Consider the following 25,220-nt stretch of genomic DNA (forward strand, 5'->3'; position numbering starts at 1 on the left):
CCGCCCCCTCCTGGGTCCAGCCCCGCTCAAGAGCGGCCCCTCAGAGAAACTCCACTCCTTGTTGGGCCCACCGCCATGCCGCGTCCCACGCATGCGCCAGTGGCCAGTGCGGGCTCCTCGGCCGGCTCCCACTGAGGCCCCGCCCCGTTTCCTAACCATGGTGCAAGCTCCGCCCACAGGCCGCAGCCCCGGTTGCCAGGCAACGGAGAGCTCCGCCCGGCCTCGCGCGGTCTGGCCGGTTCTCCGGGCGTCCCAGGGCTGCTGGCCGGAACGTGGCTCCGCGCGCCTTCGCCGCTTGGGGGTCCTAGAGCCCGCGGGACAGAGTCTCCAGGAGACTCCTGCACGTCGCTGCTGCGCAGAGCCCCGGGCCCTTTAAGGAAAGTAGGCCCGACCCGCGGGTGCGGCCGGGCGCGCGTGTGAGGCGTCCTCCGCGACAGTGTCCCTCCGCGGCGGCTGTGAGGCGGTCAGGTGGGTGCCGGGTGGGGCGAAGGCGGGCGGCAAGGGAGGCCAGGTGGGTGCCGGGAGGGGCGAAATTAGGCGGCGGGAAGCCGGATCCCTCAGGAAAGGCGGACTTAGGCGGCGGGGAGGCCGAGCCTTCAGGAAGGGCGAGGCTGGGCGCGGTGCCTCACGCCTGTCATCCCAGCACTTTGGGAGGCCGAGGCGGGCAGATCGCCTGAGGTCAGGGGTTCGAGACCAGCCAACATGGCGAAACCCCGTCTCTACTAAAAATACAAAATAAGCCGGGCGCGGTGGCAGGCGCCTGTAATCCCAGCTACTCGCGAGGCTGAGACAGGAGAATCGCCTGAACCCGGGAGGCGGAGGTTGCGGTGAGATCGCGCTACTTCACGCCAGCCTGGGCCCCAGGAGCCGGGGGTGTCGGGGAGGAAGGGCGAACTTAGGCGGCGAGAAAGCAGGATCCTTCAGGAAGGCTGAACGCAGGCGGGGAGGGAGGCTGATCCCTCGGGAGGGGCGAACGCGGGCGGCGGGGAGACCGATCCCCCGCCTCCCCGGAAGGGGGATACAAGGGGCGGGGTCCAGCTGCGGGGTCAACTCCTGGTCCCGATCCACTGTCCTCCCCCAGGACCTCTTGCCTCCCCGTGTGGATTAAAATTTCGCAGGGACGCCGGGCGCGGTGGCTCAAGCCTGTAATCCCAGCACTGTGGGAGGCCGAGGCGGGTGGATCCCGAGGTCAAGAGATCGAGACCGTCCTGGTCAACATGGTGAAACCCCGTCTCTACTAAAACTACAAAAAATTAGCTGGGTATGGTGGCGCGTGCCTGTAATCCCAGCTACTCAGGAGGCTGAGGCAGGAGAATTGCCTGAACCCAGGAGGCTGAGGTTGCGGTGAGCCGAGATCGAGCCATTGCACTCCAGCCTGGGTAACAAGAGTGAAACTCCGTCTCAAAAAAAAAAAAAAAAAAAAAAATTTTCGCAGGGCTTCAGGACCCCCAGGGCCCAGGGTGGTCGGGCTTTTTCAAAGCAGCCCTTTTTTTTTTTTTTTTTTTTTAAAGATGGGGTTTCCCTATGATGGCCAGGCTGGTCTCAAACCCCTGACCTCAGGTGATCCACCCACCTCGGCCTCCCAAAGTGCTAGGATTACAGGCGTGAGCCACCGCGCCCGGCCGAAGCGGCCCTTCTGCAGCAAAGAGGGTATTGAAAGTGTAAGAGACAGACTGGGCTCGGGGGCTCACGCCTGTAATCCCAACACTTTGTGAGGCCGAGGTGGGTGGATCACCTGAGGTCAGGGGTTCGAGACCAGCCTGGCCAACATGGTAAACTCTGTCTCTACTAAAAATAGAAAAATTAGCTGGGCGTGATGGCACCTGCCTGTAATCCCAGCTACTTGGGAGGCTGAGGCAGGAGAATCGCTTGAACCTTCGAGGTGGAGATTGTGGTGAGCCGAGATCATGCCACTGCACTCCAGCCTGCCAGCCTGGGCGACAGGAACAAAACTCGGTCTCCAAAAAAAAAAAAGAAAGAAAGTGTAAGAAATGGTGCATTTTATAAGGAGTCACTGAGAAGGGAGGGGAAATAGGGGAGATTGGAAAATGCAATCACATTGCAGAAAATCAGGGCCCCAGAGCCACGGCTTATCTTGGGGATGAGATTTCCAGTCTTTGTACACACTGCTTTTTGTATGTTTGTTTTTGAGATGGCGTCTGGAGTGTCGCTTTGTCACCCAGGCTGGAGTGCAGGGTGCCATCTCTGCTCACTGCAAACTCTGCCTCCCAGGTTCAAGTGGTGCTCCTGCCTCAGCCTCCCGAGTAGCTGGGATTGCAGGCGCACGACACCACACCCAACTAATTTTTGTATTTTTAGTAGAGACGGGGTTTCACCGTGCTAGCCAGGCTGGTCTCGAACTCCGCACCTCAGGTGATCCACCCACCTCGGCCTACCAGAGCGCTGGGATTGCAGGCGTGAGCCACCGCGCACAGCCCACACTGCTTTTTTGCACTTGCTTTTTTCTTCGTTTTCTCCTTAACAGTTTATGCGGGTTTAATTGACATGCAATAAACTGCCCGTATCCAAAGCAGATGGTTCGGTAAACGTTGAAATGTGGGTTTTGCGTGTTTCACATCCCATCTGTGCTTTCTGCTTTGGGAGTTGCACAGTCAGGAGGGAGTGCCCTGGGCGGCCTCGAGGCTGCGATCACGACCCCCTTCCTTCCTGTGCCTCATGAAGTCACAGGGGCTTCGAGTAGCCCCCTTTTACAGAAGAGGAGCTGGGACGCAGATCCGAGGGGCTGCTGAAGGCTGCAGCCTCCAGAGCCCACAGTGGTGTCTTGAGGAGCGAGTCATCCACTTCCCTGCATGTGTGGGATGATCTGGGTTTTGACTCATGAGAAAAAAACCCACCTTTCTTTTCTGTTCTCCTGGATTCAGTTCCTTTCCAGGCCTGGTCTTGCTTTCGCGTAGGGGAAGCTGGATGTCTGGTTGGTTGGCAGGTTTGCCGGCTGTTTTCAGGAGTGCGAGAGGGAGGCTGGGCGCGGTGGTTCGCGCATGTTATCCTAGCACTTTGGGAGGCCGAGGTGGGCAGATCGCTTGAGGTTGGGAGTTCAAGCCGGGTGCGGTGGTGCGTGTCTGTAGTCCCAGCTACTCGGGAGGCTGAGGTGTGAGGATCGCTTGAGCCAAGAGTTCTGGGCTGTAGTGCACTATGCCTATCGGGTGTCCAAACTAAGTTTGGCATCAATATGGTGACCTCCCGGGAGTGGGGGACCACCAGGTTGCCTAAGGAGGGATGACCTAGCCCAGGTCCGAAACGGAGCAGGTCAAAACTCCCCTGCTAATCAGTAGTGGGATTGCACCTGTGAATAGCCACTGTACTCCAGCCTGGGCAACATAGCAAGACCGTGTCTTGTTAAAAAAAAAAAAAAAAAAAAAAAAAGGGAGGTTGAGACCAGCCTGGCCAACATGGCGAAACTTCATCTCTACTATTAGGCTAGGCACGGTGGCTCATGCCTGTAATCCCAGTGCTTTGGGAGGCTGAGGCGGGCATATCACGAGGTCAGGAGATCGAGACCATCCTGCCAACATTGTGAAACTCTGTCTCTAGTAAAAATACAAAAAACGGAGGTGGGCTTGGTGGCATGTGCCTGTAGTCCCAGCTCCTCGGGAGGCTGAGGCAGGAGAATCGCTTAAACCCAGGAGGTGGAGATTGCAGTGAGCCGAGATCGCGCCACTGTACTCCAGCCTTGGTGACAGAGCAAGACTTCATCTCAAAAAAAAAAAAAAAAGAAAAGAAAGAAAAGAAGTGCAAGAGCGTGCCAGATACAGTGGCACACACCTGTAATCCTAGTGCTTTGGGAGGCTGCGGCCGGAGGATTGCTTGAGCCCAGGAGGTCGAGGCTGCAGTGAATCGAGATTGCACCACTGCACTCCAGTCTGGCCACAGAGCAAGACTATGACTCAAAAAATATATATATACTCTTCCAAGGAGGCTCTCTTCTGCCTTAGGGACCTCATAGTGAATGTTTCAGAAAAATTCCCCGCACGGCTGACTGAGAGCTTGGGGTTGGAAGGTGGGGAGTTTTAGGCATTCCCCATCTGACGAGCTCTGCTCCTGTTTTCCTGGCATGAGAGGGTCAAGTGGTTTAGGCAGAAAAGGCAAATCTGACTTCAGAAATGGGATTCTGGGGCCACGTGCAGTGGCTCACACCTGTCATCCCCGCACTTTGGGAGGCCAAGGCAGGTGGATCATGAGGTCAGGAGTTCAAGACCAGCCTGGCCAACATGACAAAACCCACCCCGTCTCTACTAAAAATAAAAAATTAGCCAGGCATGGTGGTGGGCACCTGTAATCCCAGCTACTCGGGAGGCTGAGGCAGGAGAATCGCTTGAACCTGGGAGGCGGAGGTTGCAGTGAGCCGAGATGGTGCCACTGTACTCCAGCCTGGGTGACAGAGCAAGACTCTGTCTCCAAAAGAAAAAAAAAGAGGCCAGGCGCGGTGGCTCACGCCTGTAATCCCAGCACTTTGGGAGGCCGAGGCGGGTGGATCACAAGGTCAAGAGATCGAGACCATCCTGGTCAACAGGGTGAAACCCCTTCTCTACTAAAACTACAAAAAATTAGCTGGGCATGGTGGCGCGTGCCTGTAATCCCAGCTACTCAGGAGGCTGAGGCAGGAGAATTGCCTGAACCCAGGAGGCGGAGGTTGCGGTGAGCCGAGATCGCGCCATTGCGCTTCAGCCTGGGTAACGAGCGAAACTCCGTCTCAAAAAAAAAGAAAAAAAGAAATGGGATTCTGGGAGGAGGCCTTCACTTCTGCCTTTCAGAGTCCCAGAGAAGGTTCCAGAATACACAGTGGTGGCTGTGGTCCAGCGTGTGCCTGGCTGCACATGAGAGGGCTGAACTTGGGTTTTTTTTTTGGACCTTCACACGATACCTTCTGGGGGCCATGCCTGGCCTCTTCCGTTTTCCGTTTTTTTTTTTTTTTTTTTTTTGAGACAGAGTTTCATTCTTGTTGCAGTGGCCCCATCTCACTGCAACATTCACCTCCCAGGTTCAAGTGGTTCTCCTGCCTCAGCCTCCCGAGTAGCTGGGACTACAGGCTTGCATCACCATGCCTGGCTAATTTTGTATTTGTATTTTATTTTATTTTATTTTGACACAGAGTTTTACTCTTGTTGCCCAGGCTGGAGTACACTGGCATGATCTCGGCTCACTGCAAACTCCACCTCCCGGGTTCAAGTGATCCTCCTGCCTCAGCCTCCAGAGTAGCTGGGATTACTGGTGCCCGCCACCACACCCAGCTAATTTTTTCTCTTTTTAATAGAGACAGGGTTTCACCATGTTGACCAGGCTGGTCTCGAACTCCTGATCTCAGGCAATCCGCCCACCTTGGCCTCCCAAATTGCTCGGATTACGGGCGTGAGCCACCATGCCTGGTCTACTTTTGTATTTTTAGTCTAGACAGGGTTTCTCCATATTTGTCAGGCTGGCCTCGAACTTCTGACCTCAGGTGATCCACCGGTCTCGGCCTCACAAGGTGCTGGGATTTCAGGTTTGAGCCACCATGCCCTGCCCCCTTTCCTTTTGATTATATAAAAATGGCTATTTTTTTCCTTATATACCCATACTGGGGAAAGTATGTCAGTTTACTATAAAGATGCACAGAGAGGGGGTCTCCTTTTTCGGCTTTGGAGCCCTCCTCCCTCTGTCTCTGTACAAGGGAGCCTCTTCTTTCTTCTCCCTTCTTTCTTGCCCGTTAAACTCTCCGCTCCTGAGATTGCAGTGAGCCGAGACTGTGCCACTACACTCCAGCCTGGAGCCTGGCGACAGAGTGAAACTCTGTCTCAAAAAAAAAACAAAACTCAAAAAACAAAACTCTCCGCTCCTTAAAACAACACACACACACACACACACACACACAGATTCATGGAGGGTTGGGTACCTTAGCTCATGCTTGTGAGCCTAGGACTTTGAGATCAGTGTGAGCAACATAGTAAGACCCCATCTCTACCAAAAATACAAAGATGAGCTGGGCGTAGTGGCGTGCGCCTGTGGTCCCAGCTACTGGAGAGGCTGAGGTGGGAGGATGGTTTGAGCCCGAGAGGTCGAGGCTGCGGTGAGCCGTGATTGCACCACTGCACTCCAGCCTGGGTGACAGAGCGAGACCTTGTCTCAGACCGACAAACAGCAGGAAAAACTTGCTTCCAGAGACAATAGTTCCTGATTGTTTTTTCACGGTTGTACCCATTTATTCTTTCTTGAACAAAAAAAGGTCTCAGTATCCATTCTGTTTTGCAACTTACTCTTTGCGCTTATCGGATATTGGGTGTTCCTCCGCACCAGGGCCTGTGTCTCATTCTTAAAACCGCGTGGCTGGGCCGCCCTGGATGACGTGGGGATGAGAAGTCTCCCCCGGGTTGACGGGCTTTGGCTCAAGTTTCAGGCTTTTCTTTCTAGCCAGATGGGCTTGGGATGACTTTGCAGGAAGCGCGTGTTCTCCTGATGTGGCCTGCAGCGGCCCTGGAATCTTGCTTGTGAGGCTACTTACTACAGGGGTCAATTTCACATAGGTTTCTCTCCCCTTTTCTTCCCCACAAGTGGTGGTTTTTTTCCTCTTAGGTCTTCTGGTTTTGATACAGAGTCTGTCTTTAGCTTATTAGTATGTTAATATAATGCATGTATTTTCATCATGGCTACGTTTAATGTCATATTTCATCAACTGTACGTCTCATGGGGAGGAGGAAGCTGTTAGTGACTTCCTGTGTGGGGCTGGGGCCAGGGTGTCCCTGTGTGGGGCTAGGTACTATGGACATTCAGGGCCCAGTCATTCTCTGGGGTGGAGTGTCATGGGCACTGCAGGGTGCTGAGCAGTGTCCCTGACCTCCACTCACTCCGTGCCAGGAGATCCCCTCACAACCTGACAACCACCAGTGTCCTCAGACATTGCCTGGTGTTGAGGGGCAGAGTCATCACGGTATTCAGGCCTGTCGGGGTTGGGGGCAGGGGGCAGGGTGGTCCGGCCCTGACTCAGCCCCCAACAGCCTCTGGGCCATGAGGCGAATGGGAAGAAAAAGGAAGTGGTCTCGGGTGTGAGCCCCTCAAAGCATGGACAGTCCCCGCTGGGGACAAAGGGATGGGCTGAGCTGGGACATCTGGGTGGGGAGCCGGGCCCCAAGTGCCCTAGAGAATTAAGACAGCCTGAGTCACAGGGCCAACTCTGCCAGCTGTGCCTGCTGGTTTCAGAAGTGCCCTGCAGCCAAGGAGTTCTGGGTATGCGGCCACGGCTGGGCAGAGATGCGTTAGGTGTCAAGTCCCCAGAATTCCCTTGGTGGAGTCCCTTGTACAGCAGAGGGGAAGCTGCCAGTCTAGCTGGGGTCTTCCCCCAGGGCAGTTTCGCCCCCAAGGGACTTGAAATGTGGGGGGGGACTTGTGTTTGTCACAACTGAAGGCGGGGGTGCCCCTCCCCTGGCATGGAGTGGGTGGAGGCCAGGGACGCCGCTCAGCACCTGCAGTGCCTAGGACAAACTCACCCCAGAAAACGATCCGGCCCTGAATGCTGAGGGGAAGACTGCATTAATTATTTGGAAAAAAAAAATCAAGTCTGTTCCCTGCTCATACCAGACAATAGAACACACTCCCGATGTGGCAGACAGTGTGAACCAGGGGCATCCTAGCTCCTGGGATTCTCCTCTCCCCTCCCCACTCAGGGTGTGGATTTCAGTAGCCTCCTGGGACCTCAGCAGAGCAGAGGATCATGGGACGCAGAGTCTCTTGGGGGTCTGAGGAATCCCTAAGCCAAGGGGTGTCCATTGAGGGTGATTCTGTCCCCAGAGGACACTGGGCCAAGTCTCGGACCTTTGTGTTTTTCTCATGACTGGGGGTGCTCCCAGCATTCGGTGGGTGGAGGCCAGGGACGCTGCTCAACACCCTGCAGTGCCCAGGACTGCCCCTCCCTAGAGAGTGACCCACCCCGGTGTCCACAGTGCGGAGAATGGAAACCCTGCCCTAGTGGCAGACACACCGGATTTGGAATTGAAGGTTATGAGTTCAAGCCCAGACTCGTCCCTTTCACCGCGTACCCCCAGGCGAGGCAGCTGGCCTCAGCTTCCAGATGGGCAGCCCGGGGAGCCCGTCCGCTGGCCAGGAAATGATGAGTCTTACACAAGCATGTCCTCCGGGGCCCCAGCAGATGTCAGGCCTGTTTACTAGTGAAGCAGAGATCCGCGATCACTGAGTAGGGACAGGAGAGTCCACTTTCAACCCACGCTACCAGCCTCACGGGGCTGGGGCGTGAACCCCAGTGGAGTTGGTTTATGAGTGCATAGGGGAGTGGTCCCCAGAAAGCAGGAGAAGCACGGACGGCCAGATGCATGTCTACACCTCTGAAAGCGACAGTCACTGTCTACTAACTAGTGATGAGGTTGGCAAGTTCTAAAAATTACTCATTAAAGAGGGAGACAGCTGTGCTCAGTGGCTCACGTCTGTAATCCCAGCACTTTGGGAGGCCAAGGTGGGAGGATAGCTTGAGGTCAGGAGTTCGAGACTAAGCCTGGTCAACGTAGCAAGACCCTGTCTCTGCAAAAAATACAAAAATTAGCTGGGCATGGTGATGCACGCCAGTAGTCCCAGCTACTCAGGAGGCTGAGGTGGGAGGATTGCTTGAACTCCGGAGGTTGAGGCTGGAGTGGGCTATGATTGTGCCACTGGGCAGTGTAGCAAGACCCATCTCCACAAAAAATACAAAAATTAGCCAGGCATGGTGGCACACGCCAGTAGTCCCAGCTACTCAGGAGGCTGAGGAGGGAGGATTGCTTGAGCCCTGGAGGTTGAGGCTGGAGTGGGCTATGATTGTGCCACTGCACTCCAGCCTGGGGGACAGAGTGAGACTCCATCTCAAAAAAAAAGAAAAGAAAAGAAAAGGAATAGTTAGATTCCTGGCTCTGCCGCTCCCAGGACAGGCTTTTCCCCTTGGCACTGCGGTCGTTTCAGGCAGATTGTTCTCTGGGGTGGGGTGTCCTGGGCACTGCAGGGCACAGAGCAGCATCCCTGGCCACCACCCACTCTGTGCCAGGAGCATCACCCAGTCATGACAACCATAAATGCCCCCAGACATCACCCGGTGTCCCCCAGCGTGCAGAACCGCCCCCCAAGGGAGCCCCCTGCTGCATCGAGTGTGCTGGGAGCTCTTCACAGTGGCCACGAGGAGGCGAGATGGTAGGGGGAAGCCAGGCTCCCACTGGCCAGGCTCAGACCATGGCTTCTGCCTCCTCGCTCAGACCGAAGCAGTCCAGGAGGCCAAGAAGGCGGTGTCAAGTCAAGCCCCCACCCTGTGGCCTCCGGCAGTAAAGGCCCCATGGAAGGAGTGCAGCCTGAGTTTGATGGGCGCTTGGGGCATTCCTTCCTGTGGCTTCCTCTTCCTGACGCTTGGGCTCTTGCCTTTTGAAACCTGGGCTGGGTACTCTGAAGCAAGCACCACAGGCACCCGCCACGTCTCGTCACTGTAACTCCCCTAGGTGACACGATCTTAGTTTTGCTTCCTTTTGTTTTGAGATACAGTCTCGCTTTGTCCCCCAGGCTGGAGTGCAGTGGCACAATCATAGCTCACCATAGCCTCGACCTCCTGGGCACAAGCGATCCTCCCACCTCAGCCTCCCAAGAAGCTGGGACTGTACAGGCACATCCGCCATGCCCAGCTGCTTTCTAAGTATTTTTTGCAGATACGGGGTCTCACTAGGTTGCCCAGGCTGGTCTTGAGCTCCCGGCCTCAGGCAATCCTCCTGCCTAGGCCTCCCAAAGTGCCGGGATTACAGGTGTGAGCCGCTGCGCTTGGACAGGGTTTAGGGGTGGTGAGAGTGTTCTGGAATTAGTTGAAGGTGGTGTTTGCACAACTCCAGACACGCCAGGAACCACATAACTGTACAATTTAAATGGTGAAAATCTGTGGTATGTGAGTCACACGTCCATCTGAAAACAGAAGAAAGGGTCATCAGGGGGACTGGGGAAGAATGCTAACCCCTTGATGGCACCTGGCCTGGGGTGGCCTGGGCAGGCCTCACTTCCAGCCTGTCTGCTTCCCAGAAGAGCAGTCGGAGACTCTCACTCAGCAGTGATGGAGCAGGCACAGTGGCTCACACCTGTAATCCCAGCACTTCAAGAGGCTGAGGCAGGCAGATCACTTGAGGTCAGGAGTTCGAGACCAGCCCGGCCAACATGGTGAAACCCATTTCTACTAAAAATACAAAATTAGCATAGCATAGTGGCGCATGCCTGCAGTCCCAGCTACTCGGGAGGCTGAGGCCGGGCGCGGTGGCTCAAGCCTGTGATCCCAGCACTTTGGGAGGCCGAGGCAGGCAGATCACCTGAGGTCGGGAGTTTGAGACCAGCCCGGCCAACATAAGAGAAACCCCATCTCTACTGAAAATACAAAAAAGTAGCTAGGTGTGGTGGTGCATGACTGTAATCCCAGCTACTCGGGAGGCTGAGGTAGGAGAATCCCTTGAACCCAGGAGAGGGGAGGTTGCAGTGAGTCTCGATCACTCCATTGCACTCCAGCCTGGGCGACAAGAGCAAAACTCTGTCTCAAAATCAATAAATAAAAGTAAAACTTAAATAAATACTCAGGTTTTGGAAGGTGGCCCTGGGACGCCGCTCCCAGGACAGATTCTGGGCTGGGAGCATCTTCCAGCCAAGTATCAGGGCTGCCAGGCCGGGAGCCAGTGTTGCGCACTGACCTAGAACATAGGGAATGGACGTCTCCGCTCAGGGCTTGTCTCTCCGGCTCCTCCCATGCTCTGGGGCAGCGGTCCCCGAGGCAGTGGCAGGATGTGGAAGCCTCCGGAAGGAAGTGGGTGACTGTGGGCTGTGAGCTGCTGCACCTCAGTGGGGGAGGGGTCATACCAGTTGGTTGCTTAGAGAAACTGTGTTGTGTAAAAAAAAAAAAAAAAAGGATAGGGGTGTTGCGGCAGGGGAATTTGTCGTCTCACCTTTCATTTCTCTAGAAGTTTCCAAGAGTCACTTGGGTCTCGTCTGGGGGAAGACCCGGGGAGCCGAGAAGGCCTTGGCATTGAATTCTGAGAACCAGTTCCCGCCTTGTGTTCCCCACACTGTCCCCGGGAGGAATCGGAGAAGAGCAGAGCGGAGGGAGCCCCCGACACGGTAACCGGTCCCGGCCTCGGGGGACAGCAAGGGTGGGGTCAGGGTCCCCAGGCTGCTCCAGGCTTTCCTTGGAAAAGACCCTTTCTGTGGTCGATCGTCCCTCCGCCGAGGAGCCTGTTTCTTCCTGATAGAAAACGGTGTACTTGGGCCGGGCGTGGTGGCTCGCCTCTGTCATCCCAGCACTCTGGGAGGCCGGGGCAGAAGGATTGCCTGAGGCCGGGAATTTGAGAGCAGCTTGGGCAACATGGCGAAACCCCTGTCTCTACTTGTAAAAAATTAGGCCGGGTGTGGTGGCTCACGCCTGTAATCCCAGCAATTTGGGAGCCCAAGGTGGGCGGATCATGAGGTTAGGAGTTCAAGACCGGCCTGGCCAGTATGGTGAAACCCCATTTCTGCTAAAAATACAAAAATTAGCCAGGCATGGTGGCACGTGCCTGTAAACCCAGCTACTCGGGAGGCTGAACCAGGAGAATCCCTTGAACCCGGGAGACGGAGGTTGCAGTGAGCCAAGATGGCACCACTGCACTCCAGCCTGGGCCACAGTGCAAGGTTCTGTCTCAAAAAAAAAAAAATGAGCTTAGTGTGGTGGCCCACATGTTTGGTCCCTCTACTCGGAGGCGAGGGAGGGAGGATGGCTTGAGCCCAGGGGCTCAAAGTTGCATCGAGCTGTGATGACGCCACTGCACTCCACCCTGGGCGACAGAGCAGGACCCTGTCTGAAAAAAAAGAAAAGAAAAGAAAAAGGAAAGAGAAAACCGTTTGCTTGTGGCCGGAGCTCTGCCCGTCCACAAGGTTCTTCAGAAAATGTTTCCTTCCACTTAAAATCCTCCACCTTTTTTTTTTTTTTTTTTTTTTGAGATGGAGTCTAACTCTGAAATGCAGTGGCGTGATCTCAGCTCACGGCAACCTCCGCCTCCCCGGGTTCGAGATTCTCCTGTCTCAGCCTTCCAAGTAGCTGGGATTATAGGCGTCCACCACCCCCCCCCAGCTATTTTTTCGTTTTTTAGTAGAGATGGGGGTTTCACCATGTTGGCCAGGATGGTCTCGAACTCCTGACCTCAAGTGATCCTCCCACCTCATCCTCCCAAAGTGGAGGGATTACAGGCCTGAGCCGCTGTGCCCGGCCCCCCTCCCCCTCTGAAAGGAGACAGAAACACCAGGAGGAAGTGTACAAACCCCTTGGGCTGCTCTCTTGTTTTCTGGAACTGCCCTGGCATGACTGGTAGACAGGCTTCTAAAGGGCTATGGGAAAAGACAAACCCCGGCCAGGGACAGTGGCTCACGCCCGAAATCCCATCTCCACAAAAAGTTTTCAAAAGACCAGCGGAGGCCTGTGGCAACAGCCGCCTTCTCCCTGAGGCTCAGCCCAGGTGGGGGTCTCCTCCCTCGGCTGCAGTCAGCCCTGAGCGCCATACCGCTGCTGGAAGGCCCCGCCTGCCCATCCAGGCGGCGTGGTTGCAAGCTAAGCCCCCAGACTGGCCTGGGAGGCACTGAAGTGAACAGAGGGCAGCTCCTGGCTGTGGCGGGTTGGGTTTTTCTCTGTGCTGTGATTTCTGTTGATGTTGGAAAGTCGGCTTCGAGGTCGGTGAGGAGGCCAGGTGTGAAACGGAAATGGGGAGGAGGGGAGGCGTGGGCCTGGCCGGGTGGGTGCGTGGTTCCCTCTTTGGTAAGGTGGGGCATGCGCTCGCCCCGTCTGGGTTCGTGTGGGGACTGAGGTGATTCCCAGTGTGGAGGAGCGTCTCGCTCGGCGCCAGGTGGATTGTGGCCGTTACTTTCCCTTCCTCCGAGGGGATTTACTGACCTTGAGCTGCAGGGGTGTGGCCTGCGGGCAGGTGCGGCTGGCTTGCAGAGCTCATCACAGGGGCAGGTGCCAGGGTTCTCAGCTGTCACTGGGAAAGGGCCTCAGGTCTCCCTCCTCACCAAAACCGGCTCGCACCAGCTCAGCCCCAGCGTGGATGTGTCCCGGGCTGCCCAGCCCCCAGGGGGACCACCAGCACAGAGGTGGCCTCTTTGAATCAGGCGCTTCCCAGGGAGGGTCTGAGGCTGGTCTTCGGGATTGCTCCTTCCTTGGGAAGTAGGCGGGGCGGCCAGGCACAGTGGGTCACATCTGTGATCCCAGCACCTTGAGAGGCGGAGGCGGAAGGCAGAAGGATCGCTTGAGTCCAGGAGTTCAAGACCATCCTGGGCAGTATAGTGAGACCCTGTCTCTACAAAAAAATACAAAAAATAAAGAAATTCACTGGGTATGGTGGTGAGTGCCTGTGATCCCAGCTGCTCAGGAGGCTGAGGTGGGAGGATCCCTTGAGCTAGGAGGTCGAGGCTGAAGTGTGAGCCGTGATCCTGCCGCTGCACTCCACCCTGGGCAGCAGATGGAGAACCTGTCTCTAAAAATAGACAAGAAGCAAGCAAGCGGGGACCTGCGTGGTCACCCTGGGGCTGTGCCCCCCACCCCAGCAAAACCAGGACGGGTCAGCTGCCCCTGGGTTCGGAACATCCACGTGGCTCTGCTGGGCCATGGAGGGGCCCGTGGTGGAGCAGCCCTGGCTCAGGAGGTGCGTGGCACTGGGTTCGTGATCAGATGGCTGCCTGTGTCCCCGAGCGTTGCTGAGTTTAGTGAGTTGTGGGGCAGAAAGAGCAGTGGCTCCACTCACAGAGTCCAGGATTCGAGCCCCAGCCGGTCCACCCACAAGCTGTGTAGCATGAGACGCTGCTGTAGAGTCAGCCGTTATGTTCTGAGCCACAGTCTCACCCTGCGCTATCTGATCTTAACCCCGAGGGACACTGGGTGATGTCCGTGGACATCTGTGGTCGCCCTAACTGAGGATGTTCCTGGCATGGAGTGGGTGGAAGCCAGGGACGCTGCTAGACCCTGCAGTGCCCGGGGCAGCCCCACCCCAGAGAACCACTGGGCCCCAGTGTCCACAGAGCCAGCACGTAGAGGCCTGGTTCTCTCTGTAAAATGGAGACGGGGTTTTCGTACCAGGAAGATGTAAAGTGCAGGTTCCTTGTTGGGTGTTAACCCTGGTGGCAGGAAGTGATGACTGTGGCCGAGGGCCCCAGGACAGTGCTGGGGAAGTTTCTTGTCGCCGCAGAGTGGGTGGGACCCGAGTCCCCCTGACACCTGTGCCTAGGCCACCCTGAGCAGTGGCCCTGGCTGGTCAGTCCTCACCAGGGCTCCCTTGTGACAAACCACTGACCCTGTGCCTTCTTACGGTGCAGACTCTGTCCTCACTGTGCTCACAGAGCACACAGGTTCTTATGGTTTTTTTTTTTCTTTTGAGGTGGGGTCTCTCCCTGTCGGCCAGGCTGGAGTGCAATGGTGCAATCTCAACTCACTGCAACCTGCAACCTCCACCTCCCGGGTTCAAGTGATTCTCCTGCCTCAGCCTCCTGAGTAGCTGGGGTGACAGGTGCCTGCCACCATACCTGGCTAATTTTTTTGTATTTTGAGTAAAGTCGGGGTTTCACTGTGTTGGCCAGGCTGGTCTCGAACTCCTGACCTCAGGTGATCTGCCCCCTCGGCCTCTCGAAGTGCTGGGATTACAGGCATGAGCCACCACGCCCAGCCAAGAACAAAGATTTTTTTTTTTTTTTTTTTTTTTGAGACAGAGTCTCACTCTGTCACCCAGCTGGAGTGCAGTGGCACGATCTCGGCTCACTGCAACCTTCACCTCCCAGGTTCAAGCGATTTTCCTGCCTCAGCCTCCCAAGTAGCTGGGGTTACAGGCGCGCGCCACCATAGCTGGCTGACTTTTGTATTTTTTTTTTTTTTTTTTGAGACGGAGTTTCGCTCTTGTTACCCAGGCTGGAGTGCAATGGCGCGATCTCGGCTCACCGCGACCTCCGCCTCCCGGGTTCAGGCAATTCTCCTGCCTCAGCCTCCTGAGTAGCTGGGATTACAGGCACGCGCCACCATGCCCAGCTAATGTTTTTGTATTTTTAGTAGAGACGGGGTTTCACCATGTTGACCAGGATGGTCTCGATCTCTTGACCTCGTGATCCACCCGCCTCAGCCTCCCAAAGTGCTGGGATTACAGGCTTGAGCCACCGCGCCCGGCCTGACTTTTGTATTTTTAGTAGAGACGGGGTTTCACCATACTGGCCAGGCTGGCCTGGAACTCCTGACCTCGTGATCCGCCCGCCTCGGCCTCCCAAAGTGCTGGGATTACTGGCATGAGCCACCGTCCCGGCCAGACACAGATCATTGAAGACAGTGTGTGCTTGAGTTTGAGGCTGGGAGGAGCTGGGTTTAGTTGTCCTTTGCAGCGCTCACAGCAGACGCCTCCACGCCCAGCACACACTTTATACTGCAGCTTTATTGAGAAATAAATCATGCAGCATACAGTTCACCATTGAAAGTGTACAATTCAGTGCTTTTGGTGCATTCAGAGTTGTGCAGTCATCGCTGTAATGGATTAATATTTGAGCACACTCCCGCACCGCTGAAGAACACCCCAGCCCCACCAGCTACCACGCCCGTCTCCCCTGCCCTCAGCGCCGGCACCCTGAATCCCCTCCCTGCCTCTGTGGATGGGCCTATCCTGGACAATTCATAAAAATGGGATCACGCCCTGTGTGGCCTTTTGTGTCTGGCGTCTCTTGCTGAGTGAGTGTGACGTCCTCAAGGTGCATCCACGCGGCGCCGGTGTCCAAGCCCCGTTCGTGTTCGTGGCTGGGTCGTGTTCCAGTGCGTGGCTGGCACGCTGCGCTGATCCACTCCCTCGTGGGTAGACACGTGGCTGTCTCCTCATTGGGCTCCTGTGAATCGTGCTGCTGCGGACATGGGTTTCCACATTGTGGACGTCTGTGCCCCTTTCTCTCGGGTGAGCCCCTGGGGTGGGGTGGCCGTGGTGACTCAGTGTTTAACCTTTTAAAGATCCGCATGCTCTTACCCACAGCGGCCGCCCGGCGTTCTGTTCCCGCCGCCGGGGGACAGGGTCCCAGGTCTCCACATCCTCGCTCACACCTGCGGCTCTTTTTAACAGTGCGTCCTCCTGAGGGGAGACAGGTCCTGCCCCCACTTCCAGGTTTCCTCCCCCGTTGTCCGTGGCAGGCTCTCCCTAGGCCCACTCTCGGTGCTGCCTCAGGTGCCCTCTGAAACCAGCGCCCTGGAAGGATGGGCAGGGTCTTCGGGAGGCCCCGGGGCAGCAGGCGCTGGAGGGCCCCGGTCTCACGGACCCAGGCTGTGGGTGTGTGGTTCGGGGAGCTGGGACCCGGCTCCTCTGCGAGTTTCCCGCTGACGCTGCCACAATTTTAGTGGCCTTCAAGCACACAGATGCATCATCTCAGCTCTCCGGGAGGCTGGAGGCCAGGGCAGATGGCACGGGCTGAGGTGGAGGAAGGAGCAGGGCTGGGCCTCCCGGGGGCTCCAGGGGAGAATCCAGCTCCCGCCTTTCGTCCCTTGGCTGGGGCCCCTTCCTCCCCCGTCACAGCCACAGCACAGCCTCTTCCAGTCTCTCCCTGACTCTCAGCCTCCCCCTTCCTCTCGTGAGGACCCCGTGAGGACTCTGGGCCCCCCGTCATCCACAGTGATCTCCCAGCTTCGGTCCTTCCGTAACTTGCTTTGTTTTTTGAGACGGGGTCTCGCTCCGTCCCCCAGGCTGGAGGGCAGTGGCGTCATCTCAGCTCACTGCAACCTCTGCCCACCAGGTTCCAGCGATTCTCCTGCCTCAGCCTCCTGAGTAGCTGGGATTACAGGCGCCTGCCACCACGCCCCGCTAATTTTTGTGGTTTTAGCAGAGATGGGGTTTCACCATGTTGGTCAGGCTGGTCTCAAACACCTGACCTCAGGTGACCCGCCCGGCTCAGCCTCCCGAAGTGCTGGGATCACAGGCGTGAGCTGCTGCTCTCACTTGCTTTTCTTCCAAACAATGCACATCTCTTGCCCTGACCCCCTGGCCCTGTGGACACTTGGGTCCGGATCATTCTCTGGCGGGGGCTGTCCTACAGGGTGTGGGGGGACCCTAACCCTAAGCCCTGGGGCCTCCAGAAGGATCTAGCTCTGCCCACACCTTATTTTTATTTATTTATTTATTTATTGTTAGCTCATGTCTTTCATTAACTCAGTCACTTGTCTCCTGGTTTGTTGAAGCAGTAAGTCAGACAGCATTTGACACAATAATGTCTGTCAAAGTGGCTTGCCGTAACTCTCCAGCACCGAGTCATCAGAAGGGCGCCCTCGACGCAGGAGACTAATTTTGCCATTCTCATCCACCTTGTAACACTTCAGGACAGCAGCTTCACCCTCTTTCCCTTGTGCTGCTTCTTCTTGGGGGCGCTGTAAGACTTCGTCTTCCTTTTCTCAGCAGCACCACGAAGTCCCAGCACAAAGGAAGAGTAGACTCCTTCTGAATGTTGCAGTCAGACAAAGTACGCCCCTCTTCCAGTTGCTTGCCAGCAAAGATCAGTCTGCTGATCAGGAGGAATTCCTTCCTGATCCTGGCTCTTGGCCTTTACATTTTCTATGGTATCCGAGGGTTCAACCTCGAGGGTGATGGTCTTCCCCGTAAGTGTTTTCACGAAAATCTGCATTTTGGTGGCGGCCCCACCTGAGGTGCAGACGGCGGATCGAAAAGTCTTATTTTTATTTTATTTTTTTATTTTTTGAGACAGAGTCGTACTCTGTTGGCCAGGCTGGAGTGCAGCGGTGTGCACGTGGCTCACTGCCGCCTCAAGCTCCTGGGCCCAGACGATCCTCCCTCCTCAGTTCTGGGATTACAGGCATCCCAGCTGAGTTTTAAGTTTTTTTGTGGAGTCTAGGTCTCACCGTGTTGCTCACGCTGGCCTCAAACTCCTGGACACGGCTAGGCGAGGTGGCTCACACCTATACTCCCAGCACTTTGGAGGCCAAGGTGGGCGGATTGCCTGAGGTCAGGAGTTTGACACCAGCCTGGTCAACATGGTGAAACCCCCGTCTCTCCTAAAGATACAAAAATTAGCCGGGTGTGGTGGTGACTGCCTGCAATCCTCAGGAGGCTGTGGCAGGAGAATCGCTTGAACCTGGGAGGTGGAGGCTGCAGTGAGCCGAGATCGTGCCGCTGCACTCCAGCCTGGGTACAAGAGCGAGACTCTGCCTCAAAAACAAAAAAAAGTGCCGGGGGTTGGGAGTTACTGGGGAGTGAAGAACGTGTGTGTATTCCTTGTGAGGGTTGCATGGAGCCCAGTGGGCCCGGGCAGGCGTGGGCTCGCTCCCCCTCCCCTCTCTGACTCCCTCTGCGTCTGGGTCCTCTTTGTGCTGGGGTGGGGACCCCCGCCCTGCCCAGCGCCCTGCGTGGGCCTGGCCCCGAGTGTCACAGTCAAGTCTGTCCGTCCAGGAGGTGCACCCAGCAGAGCAGGGTGGGGTCTGCATCCACGCTGGGCCTGGCACAGCACCGGCATCCCGGCAGTGACAATAACAATCTGTTGGCCATGACAGGCCCTGTGTGGCGAGCATGAGCCCAGCACAGGCACAGCGTGTGACCCAGGTCATCCCTGCACCCCATGACAGATGAACTCGGTCGCTGTCTCCTGAGGATTCTCAGGGGATTAGGGGACGCCAGGGCCCCCGCCCCAGAGCAACCTGCAGGCGTCTCACAAGTCGCCACTCAGGCGTGCACGAGACGTGGGCCGGCTCCTGGGGGGTTCCTCACTCATACGGTACCTTGGGCTGGACAGCGCCCCCCGGAATCACCCGGCACCTCACCATGTGACCCAATATGGAAGGGGGTCTTTGCAGATGTAACCAAGCGAAAGAGGTCACACTGACCACAGGGGTCCCTGACCCAGTGACCAGTGATGGGCTTAGTGACATGCGGAGAACGCCGACACAACGGAGACTCCTCTCAGTTCTGGGGACGCACCTCCCTGACCAGGGCATGGGCAGGGCTGGGTCCCTCTGAGGCCAAGGGGACTCTGCCAGGCCTCTCCTTGCTCCTGGTGGTGGCCGGCGTCCTGGGCCATGCTTGGCTTGTGGAAGTATCACCCCCATCTCTGCCTCCGCTCCCACAAGGCCATCTCCCCGTATCCGCCTCGCTCATGAGAACGTTTGTCCCTGACCATAGGGCCCACCCACGTAACACAGGATGACGTCTCGTCAAGACCCTGTTCCACCCAGGCTCCCACACATAGGCTGCGGGCACTGGGGCATGGCTTCCTTTGTGGCGGCTGCAGTCTGGCCCACACAGTCCCCTGTAAACTGCGTCTTAGCCTGCCCCCCACACTGAAGCCCCAGAGCACCGGGGAGGAGGAGTCCAGGCCCAGATCAGGCACTGGGAGGATGAGACCCCTGCGGGCTCTTGGGGCCCAGCCGTCCGCACCTTCTGCTGTGAGGTGCCTCGCCACGTGCAGTTCCGGTCTGTCCACTGAGGAGGTGGCCCCCTATGGGTAAAAGTCAAAAGTCCAGGGGATGTTTTGAACCCTGCCACCTGTGGTTGGGCGCAGTGGCTCACACTTGTAAGCCCAGCACTTTGGGAGGCAGAGGTAGGAGGATCACTTGAACCCAGGAGTTGGAGAACAGGCTGGGCAACATAGCGAGACCCCGTTTCTACTAAAACTAAAGAAAATTAGCCAGGTGTGGCGGTGTGTGTGCCTGTAGTCCCAGCGACTCAGGAGGCTGAGGTGGGAGGATCGCTCGGGCCTGGGCGGCAGAGGTTTCAGTGAACCGGGATCGCACCACTGCACTCCAGCTGGGGCAACAGAGCGAGACTCTGTCTCAAAACACAAAACAAAACAAAAGACAAATCCTATCACCTGTGCCCCCAGCATGAGTTTCTGGGGAGCTCTGTTGCCTCCAGCAGGTCCTGACTCTCTGTGTATTTCAGGTCCACAGGGAGATCTGTGGGGCGTGGTGAGTGTTTGGTGTCCTCCCAGGTTGGTCCACGCCCCCAGCCAGCTGACCCAGGACCCCTCTGCAGAAGCGTTCCGGGACAGCAGGCGTCAGTCACCAAGATGTCCAACCCTTTCCTGAAGCAAGTCTTCAACAAGGACAAGACATTCCGCCCCAAGCGCAAATTCGAGCCGGGCACACAGCGCTTCGAGCTGCACAAGAAGGCACAGGCGTCACTCAACGCCGGGCTGGACCTGCGGCTGGCCGTGCAGCTGCCCCCAGGCGAGGACCTCCACGACTGGGTGGCCGTGCACGTGGTGGACTTCTTCAACCGCGTCAACCTCATCTACGGCACCATCAGCGACGGCTGCACGGAGCAGTCCTGCCCCGTCATGTCGGGGGGCCCCAAGTACGAGTATCGCTGGCAGGACGAGCACAAGTTCCGGAAGCCCACGGCGCTCTCCGCGCCCCGGTACATGGACCTGCTGATGGACTGGATCGAGGCACAGATCAACAACGAGGACCTCTTCCCCACCAACGTCGGTGAGTCGCGGGCGGCCAGGGCTCAGGGGTCCAGAGCCTTCCAGAAAAGTCGGGGAGGCCGAGCACAGTGGCTCATGCCCGTAATGCCAGCACTTTGGGAGGCCAAGCCCAGGGTTCGCTTGAGCCCAGGAGTTTGAGCTCAGCCTGGGTAACAAAGCAAGATCCCATCTCTATAAAAAATTTTGGTCTGGCGCGGTGGCTCACACCTGTGATCCCAGCACTTTGGGAGGCTGAGGCAGGTGGATCACGAGGTCAGGAGTTCGAGATCAGACTGGCCAACATGGTGAAACCCCATCTTTACTAAAAAATACAAAAATTAGCTGGGCATGGTGGCTAGTGCCTGTAATCCCAGCTACTTGGGAGGCTGAGGTAGGAGAATTGCTTGAAGAGGGACCCAGGAGGCGGAGGTAGCAGTGAGCTGAGTTTGCACAACTGCACTCCAGCCTGGGCTACAGAGCGAGACCCCCATCTCAAAAAAAAAATTTTTTTTTTTAAATAGCCGGTGTGGTGGCGCACGCCTGTGATCGTAGCTACTCGGGAGGCTGAGGTGGGAGGATCGCTTGAGGCTAGGAAGTTGAGGCTGCAGTAAACTGTGATCACGCCACCGCACTCCAGCCTGGGCGACAGAGCCGGACCCTGTCTCAAAAAAAAAAAAAGATTCCCTGTCTCCGTCTTCTCCTGAGCTGCTCTACTGTCCGTAGCCCCCTTCATCCTGGACCGCTCCTGGTGACGCCTGTCTCCCTCACCACAAAGCAGAGAAGGGCGGGCTCAACATCGGGCCTGGAGGCCCTCGTGGGTCTGGTGCAGAGACAAGCACCCTTGCTAGTGCCGGCCCAGCGTTCTCGGTGGCTTCAGAATCACTGCCGTGGAGCCCCCGGGCCCACCAGGATCACCGCCCCTGGGAGGGACCTCCTGCCCCGCTCCATGTGTAATGCACCGAGTAGCTCTCAGGGATACCCCGTCCACGCGTGTTTGTGGATGATCATTCGGGTGCGTCTCTCCGGAGGACCGCATACCTTTCTTTTACTTTTTTCTTTTTTTTTTGTTTGAGATAGGGTCTCACTCTGTCACCCAGGCTGGAGTGCAGTGGTGCCATCATGGCTCACTGCAACCTCCGCCTCCCGGCTTCAAGAGATTCTCCTGCCTCTGCCTCCTGAGTAGCTGAGATTACAGGTGCATGCCATCATGCCCGGCTGATTTTTGTATTTTTAGTAGAGATGAGTTTTCACCACGTTGGCCAGGCTGGTCTCAAACTCCTGACCTCAAGTGATCCTCCTGCCTCGGCCTCCCAAAGTGCTGGGATCACAGGCATGAGCCAGTGTGCCCGGTCTGCCAGCGATGTCTGCCTGGAAGCCCCTCGTCACATCCATGAGCAGGGGGTTCTGGACGTGGACTTGGCTGAGTCCGTGCGCGCGCCCCCGTCTCTCTCGCGGCAGGCACACCCTTCCCCAAGAACTTCCTGCAGACGGTGCGGAAGATCCTGTCGCGGCTGTTCCGCGTGTTTGTGCACGTCTACATCCACCACTTCGACCGCATTGCGCAGATGGGCTCCGAGGCCCACGTGAATACCTGCTACAAGCACTTCTACTACTTCGTCAAGGAGTTCGGCCTCATCGACACCAAGGAGCTGGAGCCACTGGTGTGTGGGCTTGGGGCGCCCAGGCGCGGGGTTACGGCGGGGGCGTGGGATTACAGTGGGGGCGTGGGGCTCCCGGGCGCGGGGTTACGGCGGGGGCGTGGGGTTACGGTGGGGGCGTGGGATTACAGTGGGGGCGTGGGGCTCCAGGACACGGGGTTACAGTGGGGGCATGGGATTACAGTGGGGGCGTGGGGCTCCAGGGCGCGGGGTTACCGTGGAGGCCGGTGGCAGAGGAACCCTTCCGGGACCAGGACGCCTGACTGCCCGTAGTCGGCCCAGCAGCGGGTGACCCGATCTCTCCCTGCTGATGGGACAGGTGGTGAGGTAGCCGGGAGGGACCCTGCATTCTGCACGGACGACAGGTGCGGGTTCCTCCCCAGCTCGGTGCCGACCCCACCTCCAGCTCATTCCATCTTCACAGTCCTGAGGTCAGGGGTCCTGAGCGCTGCGCAGCGTCCCTTATGGAAGGGCTGCAAGCCGGAGCCAGGGGACTCCACCCCGACTTTTTTTTTTTTTTTTTTTGAGATGGAGTCTCGTGCTCTAGCCCAGGCTGGAGTGAGGTGGTGCGATCTCAGCTCACTGCAACCTCCACCTCCCAGGTTCAAGCCATTCTCCTGCCTCAGCCTCCCCAGGACCTGGTACTACAGGCGCGCCACCACACCTGGCTAACTTTTGTATTTTTAGTGGAGATGGGGTTTCACCATGTTGGCCAGGCTGGTCGCGAACTCCTGAGCTCAGGCAATCCGCCTGCCTCAGCCTCCCAAAGTGCTGGGATTACAGGCATGAGCCACCGCGCGCAGCCTGGACTCCACCGGGCTCCCGCAGCCAGCCTGCCCTTGCCTACCTGCCTTCCACCTTACCTGGTTTTCTTGGGAGACCAACCCAGGGACCAGATTCCTCAGTGTGGGGTCCACGTGACTGAAGCCAATGTCACTTCCTGAGATTGGGGCCCAAATTTGTGACTGGGTGATGGGGCCAGCAGTGGAGTGGGTGCCAGTGATTCAGGGCCTGGCACGGGAACCCTCCCGGGGCTGCTTTGTTCCCCAGACTGCTGGGCGCTGTGTGGCTGTGGGGACCCTGATGTGAGAACAGGACCCCACCAGCCTCCGAGTCGCTGGGACCACAGCTGCGCCCTGCCTTGCCCGGCTGATTTCTTCTTGTGTGTAGAGATGGGGTCTCACTACGATGTCCAGGCTGGTCTCAAACTCATGAAAGTAAGCAGGGCCAGGCGCGGTGGCTCAAGCCTGTAATCCCAGCACTGTGGGAGGCCGAGGCGGGTGGATCATGAGGTCAAGAGATCGAGACCATCCTGGTCAACATGGTGAAACCCCGTCTCTACTAAAAATACAAAAAATTAGCTGGGCATGGTGGCACGTGCCTGTAATCCCAGCTACTCAGGAGGCTGAGGCAGGAGAATTGCCTGAACCCAGGAGGTGGAGGTTGCAGTGAGCCGAGATCGCGCCATTGCACTCCAGCCTGGGTAGCAAGAGCGAAACTCCGTCTCAAAAAAAAAAAAAGAAAGTAAGCAGTCCTCCTGCCTGGGCCTCCCAACGATTACAGGTGAGAGCCACTGCTCTCTTACAGCTTTAAAAAGTGGTTAAAAATGGCCAGACGAGGTGGACCCCACATGTAATCCCAGCCCTTTGGGAGGCCAAAGAAGGAGCATCACTTGAGCTCAGAAGTTTGAGACCAGCCTGGGCAACATAGTGAGACCTCATCTCGGGGAAAAAAAAAAAAAAAATTAGACGCAGTGGTGCGTGCCTGTGGTCCCAGCTACTCAGGGGGCTGAGACAGGAGAATCCCTTGAGCCTGGGAGGTCTAGGCTGCCGTAAGCCAAGATCGTGCCACTGCAGTCCAGCCTGAGTGAGAGCCAGTAGCCTGTCTCAACAACAACAAAAAAGATTAAGGCCAGGCGTTGTGGCTCCCGCCTGCAATCCCAGCACTTTGGGAGGTCTGGGCAGGTGGATCACGAGGTCAGGAGTTCAAGACCAGCCTGGCCAACATGGTGAAACCCGCCTCTACTAAAGATTCAAAAATTAGCCAGGCATGGTGTCAGGTGCCTGTAATCACAGCTACTCGGGAGGCTGAGGCAAGAGAATCCCTTGAACGTGGAGGCGGAGGTTGCAGTGAGCCGAGATCGCACCACTGCACTCCAGCCTGAGCGACAGAGCGAGACTCCATCTCAAAAAAAAAAAGACAGAGTTGAGCCATCACGGCAGGGACCGTCTGGCCACAGATCTGCAGGCGCTGAGTCCGGCCCCATGGGGTAGTCTGCTGTCCCTTGTCTCAGGCGCGCCATCGCCCATCCGGTGTTGTTGTTTGGGGGTTCAGGGACGTCCCCAGCTGCCACGTCTCCTGTGCATCTCCGGTGCCTGCTGTCCACGTCACCCTTTCGGGAACGCCTGGTGGTAGCTGATGTCCTGCTTGCTCTTAACAGAAAGAAATGACCGCCCGGATGTGCCACTAAGAGCCCCACAGGCCCCTTGGCGCCCGAACCACCGCAGGGGCCTCGGAGACGTGGAGGACGACGCTCCTGAACCACCGTCACCTTGCTCTCCGGCCTGAGCATCTCGGGAGCCCAGGGCTGGGCCGCTGAGCGGGTGTGGGTCATCAGGAGCCCCAGCCCCAGATGGCAGACGGCTTCCTCACCATCTCGAGCCTCAGTCTCCCATGTGGGACTGAACTTGAACTCTGTAATTCTGTGTGTTACTAGCAACCGGAAAAGCCCACTGTGTTTTTAAACCACTTCCACTTCCCTGGAGGCGGGCCGGCTTCCAGGCTCTCTCCCCACCCTGGGTGGCTCCCACCTCCCAGAATTTCCGCCCCCAACCCTAGTCCCCACCCAATGCTGCCTCCACTTCGCTGGGGAGCGCCTGCCCGGGGCTGCTGCAGCCACAGCCCTGCCTGGGCTGCCTCTCCAGGGCACCCAGCTTGCTGGGCTCCTAACCAAGAGGCTGAGGGGCGTCCTGCTGGCTGAGGGCAGAAATCTCCTCCCCCAGGCCTTTACCCCCCTGCCGGCAGCCGCTGGTGTCCACTTCACACAGCAGGACGACCTGGACCCAGCATCGTCTCCTCCCTCCCCAGTCTCTTCCCTTCTTTTTTTTACAGATTTTTTTTTTTTTTTTTTTTTTT

At 57.2% G+C, this 25,220-nt stretch overlaps 1 protein-coding gene across 2 annotated transcripts; it reads left to right on the forward strand.

Moving 5' to 3' along the window:
- Positions 1–105: 105 nt before the first annotated feature.
- On the forward strand, positions 106–25,219 carry MOB3A (MOB kinase activator 3A). Of its 2 annotated transcripts, XM_032252372.1 has the most exons (5): positions 107–468; positions 10,947–11,103; positions 19,902–20,449; positions 21,886–22,088; positions 24,526–25,219. In XM_032252372.1, exons 3-5 carry the CDS (start codon positions 20,029–20,031, stop codon positions 24,553–24,555), a joined length of 654 nt encoding a protein of 217 aa, XP_032108263.1. In that variant the 5' UTR covers positions 107–468; positions 10,947–11,103; positions 19,902–20,028; the 3' UTR covers positions 24,556–25,219. The 2 variants fall into 2 exon arrangements, with proteins under 2 accessions (XP_032108264.1, XP_032108263.1); XM_032252373.1 differs by lacking the exon at positions 10,947–11,103 and having other exon boundaries at positions 106–468.
- Position 25,220: the final 1 nt, after the last annotated feature.

The sequence above is a fragment of the Sapajus apella genome, unplaced genomic scaffold (genome assembly GCF_009761245.1).
Source record: "Sapajus apella isolate SASKATOON/1434 unplaced genomic scaffold, GSC_monkey_1.0 scaffold77, whole genome shotgun sequence".
Taxonomy (NCBI): Eukaryota; Metazoa; Chordata; class Mammalia; order Primates; family Cebidae; genus Sapajus; species Sapajus apella.

Coding starts and splice junctions, on each gene's coding strand:
- MOB3A (XM_032252373.1), top strand. CDS start 20,029: ATGTCCAACCCTTTCCTGAAGCAAGTCTTCAACAAGGACAAGACATTC. Junction 20,450..21,885: donor CCTCTTCCCCACCAACGTCG/GTGAGTCGCGGG, acceptor CTCTCGCGGCAG/GCACACCCTTCCCCAAGAAC. Junction 22,089..24,525: donor CCAAGGAGCTGGAGCCACTG/GTGTGTGGGCTT, acceptor TGCTCTTAACAG/AAAGAAATGACCGCCCGGAT.